Source organism: Pseudogymnoascus destructans (genome assembly GCF_001641265.1).
Source record: "Pseudogymnoascus destructans isolate 20631-21 unplaced genomic scaffold scaffold_3, whole genome shotgun sequence".
Taxonomy (NCBI): Eukaryota; Fungi; Ascomycota; class Leotiomycetes; order Thelebolales; family Thelebolaceae; genus Pseudogymnoascus; species Pseudogymnoascus destructans.
In genome coordinates, this window is record NW_020167522.1 from 1,692,469 (window position 1) to 1,703,037 (window position 10,569).

At 46.9% G+C, this 10,569-nt stretch overlaps 3 protein-coding genes across 3 annotated transcripts; 2 read left to right on the plus strand and 1 right to left on the minus strand.

Annotated features, from left to right (window-relative positions):
* Nucleotides 1-1,734: 1,734 nt before the first annotated feature.
* VC83_01747 (uncharacterized protein) lies at nucleotides 1,735-2,109 on the plus strand (the record flags this gene model as incomplete). Its single annotated transcript, XM_024465421.1, has 1 exon — nucleotides 1,735-2,109. One exon carries the CDS (start codon nucleotides 1,735-1,737, stop codon nucleotides 2,107-2,109), a length of 375 nt encoding a protein of 124 aa, XP_024327184.1.
* A 665-nt stretch (nucleotides 2,110-2,774) lies between these two features.
* Nucleotides 2,775-6,083, plus strand: VC83_01748 (uncharacterized protein). Its single transcript, XM_024465422.1, has 3 exons — nucleotides 2,775-3,006; nucleotides 3,066-3,152; nucleotides 3,199-6,083. Exons 1-3 carry the CDS (start codon nucleotides 2,857-2,859, stop codon nucleotides 4,834-4,836), a joined length of 1,875 nt encoding a protein of 624 aa, XP_024327177.1. The 5' UTR covers nucleotides 2,775-2,856; the 3' UTR covers nucleotides 4,837-6,083.
* Nucleotides 6,084-7,105: 1,022 nt separating this feature from the next.
* Nucleotides 7,106-8,381, minus strand: VC83_01749 (uncharacterized protein; the record flags this gene model as incomplete). Its single annotated transcript, XM_024465423.1, has 2 exons — nucleotides 7,106-7,108; nucleotides 8,202-8,381. 2 exons carry the CDS (start codon nucleotides 8,379-8,381, stop codon nucleotides 7,106-7,108), a joined length of 183 nt encoding a protein of 60 aa, XP_024327176.1.
* Nucleotides 8,382-10,569: the final 2,188 nt, after the last annotated feature.

Below are 10,569 nucleotides of genomic sequence, written 5' to 3' on the forward strand. Positions count from 1 at the left end.
TAGTTACTGGGCCGATATGACCACATAGCATATCTCTACAACTGTAGGGACACAGGGCACCCAGCTCACAGTAATAGCATATGAGAGTGCGAGTCGGAGGCTAAACGGATGCTATCCTATAGGTCTACTACGAAGGATACAAAAAAGATGAAGGGGGAACCCCGTTGAGTCTGTTTCCTTGAGTACCCAAAACGGGCCCGACTCGGTTATCCCAACCCTAGCCCTGATCCTTCCACTGCAACAGGTCAGCATCGACCCTGAACCCTACACCCTTACCATCCCCCACTATAGTGTAACTCGCTATGTGCTCCTCTACTGGTTCGAAACCACACTGAATCAGATTTCATGCTTGTAGTGACTGTAACAGTTCTGAGACAGGTTCTTCGAGTATCTAGGTAAGGAGGCATCATTATAACAACCCTCTATGATTCATTACATGACTTCGTTGGCATGACGCCACTATATAAGTAGATAGTATTTCCATAGATAGGAGCTTCGTGCTCAACTCAATAAAATATTCTTTACAATACTGTAACGTGTTACTTGAAAAGCCTTTGTGTCTAATCCCCTGCCTCCTCTGTCAAGTCAACCTTACGCAAGAAACCTCTGTGTCTTCTATTGTTTAGAAGTCAGTGTTACAACTGGGCTTTACTGGAGGATGAGCCCTTCAAATGGCTTTACAACACGATCAATTCCAGGACAGAAGATGTAAGGATGCCTCCTTACCTAGATACTCGAATAACCTGCCTCAGAGCTGTTATGGTCACCACAGGCATGAAATCCGACTTGGTGTGGTTTCGAACCAGTAGAGGAGCACATAGCGAGTTACACTATAGTGGGGGACGGTAAGGGTGTAGGGTTCAGGGTTGATGCGGACCTGTTGCGGTGGAAGGTTCAGGGCTAGGATTGGGATAACAGAGTCGGGCCCGTTTCGGGTACTTAAGGAAACAGACTCAACGGGGTTCCCCCTTCATCTTTTTTGTATCCTTCGTAGTAGACCTATAGGATAGCATCCGTTTAGCCTCCGACTCGCACTCTGATATGCTGTTACTGTGAGCTGGGTGCCCTGTGTCCTTTTGTGTTAATGCTGCTGGAACAGATCGACTTCCTCTTTGGTTTATTGGAAAGGCTAAAAAGCCTCAAGCTTTACAACACGTTGATGTAGGGGCAATGGGTGGGGTTTGGAGGTGGAATAAGAAGGCTTGGATGAATCAATTTGTTATGGCAGATTGGCTAAATGCTTTCTATACTCATATTGGTACGTCACGTTCTATACTGCTTACAATGGATAACTTCTCGGCCCATATAGCTGCAGTGGAATCGATGCCTCCTCCTCCAAACATATGAATTATCTGGCTTCCTCCAAATGCGACCAGTCGATATCAACCTCTTGATCAAGGTATTATAGCCTCTTTAAAAAGCTATTATCGTCGGCAATGGCTCGAGTTCATGCTTGAACCTTTTAGCAACAACCTGGATCCAATCAAAACAATGACAATACACTTTGCAATTCGCTGGCTTATTCGATCATTGTAAGGACACAGGGCACCCAGCTCACAGTAATAGCATATGAAAGTGCGAGTCGGAGGCTAAACGGATGCTATCCTATAGGTCTACAATTGCTTTCAGAAAAGCACGATTCTTTTACGCCCAATACAGCTTCCTATACACCAACTTCCTGTTCTAAATGACTTATATACTCGAGTATAAGAAGCTGGTCATATATCAGATGCTATGGATTTTTCGAACTTTTTGAATCCAGTGGAGGAGAGAATACAAGAGGTGGAGGGAGGCTTAGATGAGGACATAATTCTACAGGAGGTGATGGCTCCATATATACAGGTTTTTGATGCTCAATATGATGACGATGAGGAGCCCCATCGTCCTGTGCTGACCACACAGAACGCTATACAAGCCCTCCAAGTTCTGATTGAGTTCTCAGAATCTGAGAATAGTGGCATCACGGATCCAGCATCATTTTCGCGCTCTTTAGAGCGCGTGGAGAGGCAATTAGTGGCCAAACAGCCAATGACTTGGTTCAAGGCACGTTGGATGGATGGATGGTTTAGCTTAGGGGCTACTTCGGGTCTACTTCAGATCACTTTCTAACTTGATATTCCTCCGTATAACTCGATATATTTATGCATGACCAATTACATCGACTTAACGAGATAATTCTGTACGAAGCCCTTTCCTAGCCACATTATTAGCTACATAAGACAGTGTGGGTCAGTCTAAGACCCTTTTTTACGATTAATCCTCCAATGGTCACGAAAAAAGGGCCGGCCCCCCTAAGGTATAATTGATTTTCTAACCCTGGACGTTTCGACCGTGGGGGCTACGGCCCAATTCGGAAGGGTGCAGGGGAGCAGGAAAATCCCTCATCTTGATTCCGGGGTGGTGGAGGTTGTATTCTATTATTTTGCCGATCAATCTATTTCGTCTGCGCCTGCTCCTCTCTGCTAGCTGTAGCTCCCTGCGCACTGCGCCCGAAGTAGGCCTCAGTGGAAAAGCTATTGGTCATGGCTGGCTGATAACTGACGGTTAAGCTCAGTTGTTGTCATTCGCGTACGCATCCTCGTGTTTTCTTACTGCACACCATGAACAGAAAGCATGGGCGGGAGAATAATAGACCCACTTCATGCAGCCTGAACGCAGCTCGGCATACTCCGTGATACCCCTTGCGTTTACTCCAACGAGGAAGGTGCGGTGTACTCCGACGATTCTTCAGATATTCCACGTGGACCATGTTGTTTGCTGCGGTGGTACGGGCTCGAGATGTTATAGAAGGATGAAGGATTCCCAAAATCTTACACTCCTTACCCATCCTTGAATTCTAGCGCGCCTTTAGAAACCATGAAGTTCTTCCAGGCTCTTGTCACTAGCGTTGTGGGGGCTCAGGTTGCCTTGGCTGCCGTTTCTGAGACTCCCGCGCTGGTCAAGGAAAGCGTCGTCTCAGACATCCTTAAAGGCATTGAAAATGCAGCGACTTGCGCCGCATGCCAGGTATGAGATCGAATGTTACGTCTCCAGTTTCTCTTATCAGATAGCTAACGGCGTGCCAGTCAGTTTTAATTGCCCTGAAGGGTCTTGCACACTTGGGCAATACACCTTTCGTAAACGTTCTTACAGACATTTGCAAGCTTGCCAAGGCATGTAACTTCATTAACCAAGGAAATATCCACTGACATGGTCTAGGTTGAGGATCATGATGTCTGCGAGGGCCTCATTGCTGCAGAGGGACCAGTCATTGCACATGACATCAGAGGGATTAAAATAGGGTCGGCTACCTCCAAGACCCTTTGTGCCTCCCTCATCGGGCTTTGCCCATTCCCGGCGGTGACGCCGTACGCCATACCTTTCCCAAAGCCAAAGCCAGCCACCAAGCGCCCGGTTGCTAGAGGGCAGGCGCCGATTCAAGTTGTCCACATTAGTGATACTCACGTTGATCTCTCCTATGAGGTTGGTGCCAGTTACAACTGCACGAAGCCAATCTGTTGCCGCTCATACACGCCCAATGATGCGCCAGGACACAACTCTTATCCTGCTGGCGAATTTGGTAATCCCCTCTGCGATCCTCCCGTCACCCTCCAGGAAAGCATGGTTCAGGCCATTAAGACCATCGCACCCGATGCTGCATTCACAGTCTTCACTGGCGATGTAGTTGCACACGATCTCTGGTCAGTTGACAAGGCCGAGGTTCTTACTGACTTCAACTCGACCTACTCTATCCTCTCAAACCTCGACCTTGTTTACCCGGTGATTGGCAACCACGACGTGGTGCCAGTTAACTGCATTCCTCCAACCACCATATATACCACCTTGGGTGTCCAATGGGCATATGATTCCCTTGCAAGTTCCTGGAATGACTGGATTAGCACCTCGGGGAAAGTTAATACCGCTAACGAGTATGGCGCCTACTCTGTGAAATATCCCGGAGGGAAGCTCCGCGTCATTTCGCTGAACTCCGTGTTCTACTATACCCTCAACTTCTGGCTGTATGAGGAACCCATGCAGAACGACCCCAACGGTCAGTTCACCTGGCTTGTCAATGAACTCCAAAGCGCCGAGGATGCCGGAGACAACGTCTACATCATCTCCCACATTCCTTCCGGATCCTCCGATTTCTTCCACAGCTTCTCCAACACCTTCAACCAAATCGTCAACCGCTACGATGCCACCATCGCTGCCATGTTCTACGGACACACCCACGTCGACGAGTTTGAGATCTCATACTCTGATTACGCCAATCGAAACGCTGACACTGCTGTTGCCATGTCGTACATTGCCCCTTCCATAACCCCCACGTCCGGCTCTCCCACATTCCGTGTTTACACCGTTGATCCAGTGACCTACGGTGTTCTCGACTTCATCGACTACACCACCGACATCACAGCCGACAAGCTCTCCTGGACTAAGTACTACTCCGCCAAGGAGGCTTACGGTCCCCTACTCACCCCTCCCGTCACCGATGCTGCCGCCGAGCTTACCCCTGCCTTCTGGCATGACGTCACTTCCCTCTTCGAAACGAACGAGGCAGCCTTCAAGGATTTCTTCGCACGCAAGAGCCGTGGCTTCAATGTTAAGGCTTGTGACGCTGCATGCAGAGCCGAGCAGATCTGCATGGCCCGGGCTGCAGAGTCGCAGTACAACTGCGATATACTGAAGCCTAGGTTAAAAATATCTAAGCGTGAGGAGGAGAGTCATGCCCACCGTGACGAGTGTGAGGGGGGAATACTGAGAGATGTCTTCGGTCAGATCGGTCAGAACCATGAGACGTTCATCAAGTATATTGATTCTGAGGTTGCCGATTTTAAGAAGGCCAACGCTGTTTAATTGTTCTCTTCGATTTTGGATCGATTATGGCTTTGACTTTGTATATCTGAAATTTGCCATGTTCGTTCTATTTAAGGTGGCAGTTAAGGATAGATGAGAGATGATACGTTTATAATGTATAACGTACATGTCTAGCGAATGTGCCAAACAAGCGAATGTGCCAATCCATTTTACACCTTAAATCACAGATTTTGTAAGTTGGTATCTCAACAACCCTTTAATAATAAATTATAGGGCAAAAGAACCATATACCATGCACGACCCCTGTAAAGAACTATATACCATGCTGTTACTATTTCGAGAATCTGAGTAAGAGATCTCTACTGAGCCGGCAACGATGATCTCAGATCGTGACAAAGGCTTACAAGAAGCAGAAGCTGTGCTAGGAGGTTTACTAGCAGTGGCTTGGTGCTGCCATCACCTCCATGAGAACTTTACTGAAAAGTTTGGCAGAGGGCTAACGCCGCTGTTCTGGCAGGTTGCTCGAAGTAGCAACCGCGTTGCATATGATGCTGCGCTAGCAGAGTTATGTAAGCAGAAGGCTGAAGCAGCAGAATACTTGCTTGCTGCTGAGCCTGAGAAGTGGGTACACGTTTTGTTCCAAGGCCGACGGTACGGCCACGACACTAGTAACGTTGTCGAGAGCGTTAATCAAGTTCTCAAAATCGACAGAGAATTGCCAGTAGTTGAGCTGCTTGACAGTCTCTGGCATCAGGTAATGGAAAAGCGCTTTGAGCGCAAGGCATTAGCGCATATAGTCATTGCTGCAGGCCGACATATGACGCCTTGGGTAGATAAGAAGGTTGAGGAGGCGAGAGCCTATGCTCAGAGCAATCGAGTCCAGATCTCATCACCTGTTGAAGGACGAGTGGTGCAGCCTGACGGACATATCCACATCGTTAACCTCGACGATAAGACGTGTTCCTGCCTCATATTCCAAGAGAATGGCATACCCTGCGGTCATGCCATGACCCTAATCCTCGCCACTGGGGCGCAGGTTACCCCTTACCTCCCTGAAGACCTTTCTGCTGTTATATGGGCACAGATGTATGAAGACACTCTGCCGCTGGTTAGCATTAACGACATTGACACAGATGCTGAAGCACTCAGTCTTTTGTGCGACCCGCTTGTCACTCGAGTCCCTCGTGGACGACCTAAAAAAGAGCGGGTTCGCCGACAAGACGCCCGGAATCTCCCTCGTGGACGACCTAAAAAACAGCGGGTTCGCCGACAAGACGCCCGGAATCCGCGTGGCCGTAGAGATTTCCACGATCATGGCAGCATGCTGCCGCTTGGCGCCGGCATTGCAGCTGTACCCGACATGGTCCGTAGCCGCTGTAGCACATGTGGTGAAGCCGGTCACAATGCTCGGCGATGCCATTATCCTCATCAATGATGAGGTCATTAACTACATGCTTACAGGGGCTACTATGGGAGCACGAGAGCGACAGTGCGGTGGTGATAGCGACGTGTTCAATAGGCCACTTCAGCAGCTGCTACACTCGCGAGTGTAGCAGCTGCGATGTGGTGTAGCTTTAGCCTAGAGTAGTTAGCTGCTGTATATAGCGTAATATACGATAATTTGAGGACCTGCTTGAATTGTTCACATTTTACAACGCTGGACTTTGCCATTTTGACGAGAAATGGGAGAGCTGCGGAAACTGGAGTTTAGATGTAATTCTCCCCTTCCGGCCATACCCCCCACGGCGTTCCCTTTGTAACACCCCACGTGACATAGAGCCCTTTGTTCCCTCTGTAGAATACTGGCCTTTGATAAATTTTTCTACTTCAGTAAGTGCTATGGAACTGGGCGGGTGGGGGGAGAGGTGGTGACGGCTGGGAAAAAGATACATCGCGGTACTTCCATTACCATACAAATATATATGCAAGTGGAAGTACCTATATGTACCCTTTTGCGACTGCTGCCAAGTCTAGTATAGCAGAATGGGAACGATTCAAGCGGGTCTATAATTTGAAGCTGGAGATGTCATCGTATATAGGTACATATGGTGATCCGCCTGTGATTCCGCCTATAAAAGTGATAATTATAATGCCAGGAAGCCAGATCCAAGCCCGAGGTCGAAGCCGGAGACAGAGAACGAGGATGATATCGTTGTCGGGTCTTCTTGTCATCCTCGCAAGTATAGTAGAGGACGAAGAAGAAGAGCACTGAATATGGGCTCGGCGTCGTCAGTATCATCATCGCCGTCATATTCAGCAACGCCGGCGCATCTCATTTGAGAGTTTGGACGATGTCCAAGCACGGCAACTACTACGGTAAGCACTCCTCTTCTTTGCCCCTTTTCATTTATATTAACTAATAACTATGTAAATAGGTTCTCGATGAGTGAGATCCACCAACTTACTATACTCTTTCAGCTCCATAACGTGCCATGGAGCGGTAGAGTACAGCCAGCGCCATGGATGGCGCTTTGCGTTGTATGTGCTAGGCTTGCATTTCCAGGGCGGTGGGTATCACTTGCTGATATATTTGGCCGCTCTATAGCCTGGTTAAGTACTGTATTTACAGATACAGTACTCTTCCTACATCAGTCTTACTCAAGGATGCTTCAATGGCACCCTCGAATTACATATGAGAAGTTAAAAGAGTTCGCAGTGGCTATTGAGAGAGTAGGGGGTGCAGATGGGGTTTGGGGCTTTGTCGATGGTACTTTTCAGTCTCACCAGCGTCCGCAAGGGCAAGATTCTCAGCGGCTCGTATTCTCAGGCCATAAACGGGCTCATGGAATCAACTACCAAGCAGTAGTAACTCCTGATGGTTTAATATCATCACTAACAGGCCCGTGGCCTGGTCCTGTAAATGATTGGGCGATGTGGCGGCGCTCTGGTGTAGAGGAGCATATACGAGAGGTAAGAGTATTCTATTATCATATTACAATACTAACAACCATCTAGGTTATGCAAGATCATAATCTATTATATCTATATGGTGATCCTGCATACCAAGCAGGTTATGGTATGGCTTGCCCATGGGCGCACCCACAGGGTAGACACTTTCTTTCAGATGAAAGGAAGGCTTGGAATAGAGCCCTCTCTTCGGTCCGGATTGCTGTAGAACAGGCGTTTGGAGGAGTGCAGGTTCTATGGACATATACAGCATTTGGAAAGGCACTCCGTTCAGGATATCAGCCAGTTGGGGTTTACTATCCTGTTGCAGTTCTATTATCAAATTGCTTTATATGCTTCCGTCATACATCAGCATCTGGATCATGGTTTGCAGTGCCTCCACCATTAATAGAAGAGTATTTATCATTATAAACTATATACATGTATATCTATTATATCCCTTTCTATCCATCTGTACTCTGATGCGTCTGTTGTAATAGATGTAGTATTTGACTCACATCCACACGTAGTTCTTGGAGTTTTAATTCAACACTCTCGATAGCTTTTGCATTTGACCGCTCAGCAGCATCGGCGCTTGCTGAAAGCTCAGCAGTCCTTGCGATACTCTGAGCGATTTCGAGGATTGCATCTTTATGAGAGGGTGGAGGGGGTCTTCGGTGCACTGTTTCCGCTTTCATCTTGGTTGAGAAGCTGAAGTTGACGGTGTAGAGGACTCAGAAATATGAGAATCAGAGAGGATAGACTCGGAGGGGATTAACTCAGAAGGCGGAATGGAAGACTCTATTGAGTTCGATAGATTTCGATGCGAGAACCGGGTAGTTTGAGCAGTTCGCCATGCAATAGATGCTTCAATTTCTGCTTCCTTTGTCCCTTTTGCTGCATCTCGAATCGATTCCTTATTAGCCCGTATATCAACGATATTAATCCATTGGTCAACTGCATCGTCATATGAAGAAGGAGGATCTTCTTCGCCACTTCGTCCTTCTGGCCGTAATGAGACTTCGCTCCGACGCTCTCGAATAAGACTGGTAATAACTCTTCCAATAGAGTTATGGGTTAAACCTAGCAAGTGTTCCGCCTCCTTAGTTATAAGCCGCCAAAAGGATCTATCTGCAATAACCCCATATATATCCCTTTTTTGGATGCAAAGCCGGATAATCGTTGTCTTTTGGTCTATCGTAAGCCCCTTCCCCCCCCCCCTTTTCGATGTTATAACGCCATCAGCCTGGCTACTCTGAGCTAAAGCGCTTTGAGCTGTAGCTGCTAGAGAGTCTTCGAGGATAGTGGAATCGCTAGTTTCATCACTGGTTTGGGGCAATTCAAGCCAAGGTTCGCTGGCGGTATCAGTTGAGAGTTCGTGAGGTGGTGGTTGGGTAGGCCAGGGCTGCGCCATAGGCACTTGATATTGCAAATAGGGGTTGGTAAAAGCGTTATTCATTATTATATATAACTATACAATTGATAATATATCTACCACTTCATTTTCCAACATTGGATTTTACTTATAATACTAACCTATATAGGACCAGACTGCCAAGACCTGAGCTGCTACACTGTATCATGTAATGGTGGGTGCACCAGATATGAGAATCTAGCCACCCAAGGAAGGGATGAATTTACTAAGACAACACACTGTCTTAGGAAACAGAGCCAAAGGGTTGTAGCTTAGACTATTCCACAACGCAGCAATCAGGTGTATGATGTGGTGAAGTGGTTTAGACAAGTTGCAACAAATGTTGAGTCTGAGAACTCAGGGGTAAGTCAGAGGTTAGCACCTCACTGACTTTTCAAAAACAGAGAATAACAAGATCAATGCTTGGAAGCTTGGAAAAGATGTAGAAGTATGTGCTAGTCGATTTACTGTATTGTCTGCTTGTCCTTTCTTAAGGAAAGGGCAATCCTATTTATGCCAAAGGAGTGTAGTTCTCTCATTTTCCATGACTTTCCATGACTAACCAGGCTTGGTAAATGTATTAGAAATCAAGTGCGACCCACAACTAGCTTGCTAATCATGTAGTGAACGTAAGAGAATCCCATAGAACCATCTCTTGGGTTCCTAGCCTATAGGAAGTGAAAAGGAGGTCCAAGGTCAGAGTACCTATAGATAAATTATGTCATAACTTAACCAATCTTGTGGGTAACTAAGGAGCGATGACGTGTAATGAATCATAGAGGGTTGTAGAAGCTTCTAGAGCTATCGTTCATGTTCCTAGGCCTCTAGTTGGTAGATATATGCCATGTGGTAGTATTGGCCCACCCCCTTAAGGAGGAGATTTTCTTAATAACTTGTTCAATGAGTGTCCAAATGATATGCCGTGATGTATGTAGCATAAACAGATGTAGTAGAAGAGTTTGCAGCAATCGTTGAGTAGTATTGCTTCTGTTGTTGGTGTGATAAGCCAAGATATGTATGGTGACTTGTAGGTTTGAGGAGGAGATTTCTAAGTTTGCTCTTGAGTTTGATAGCAAACTGAGTGCAATGAATGTCAGTATGACATATCAGCTTTAGACTAAATTAGGAAATAGTGGCAACAGGGGGGCGCAAGGATTATGGTTACATCATTTCCTATCTAGGCTAAAGCTGCTATGCTGCTACACTCAAATTATGATGCTGAAGTGGCCTAATACAGTTTCGAATGGCAATGGGCGACGAGTGGGTAGGTGGGGTAGACAAGGATGTTGGCATGGTATATAGTGTAATGCTGACTTCTAAATATAGAAGACACAGAGGTTTCTTGCGTAAGGTTGACTTGACAGAGGAGGCAAAGCTTAGGCCTATATAAGGCCTCCTAAGGGTTGATATTGTCTAGAGGGCTACGTCGTATGGCTATAGAAGTTGCACTATAGGTTGAAGCAGTCTAGGAG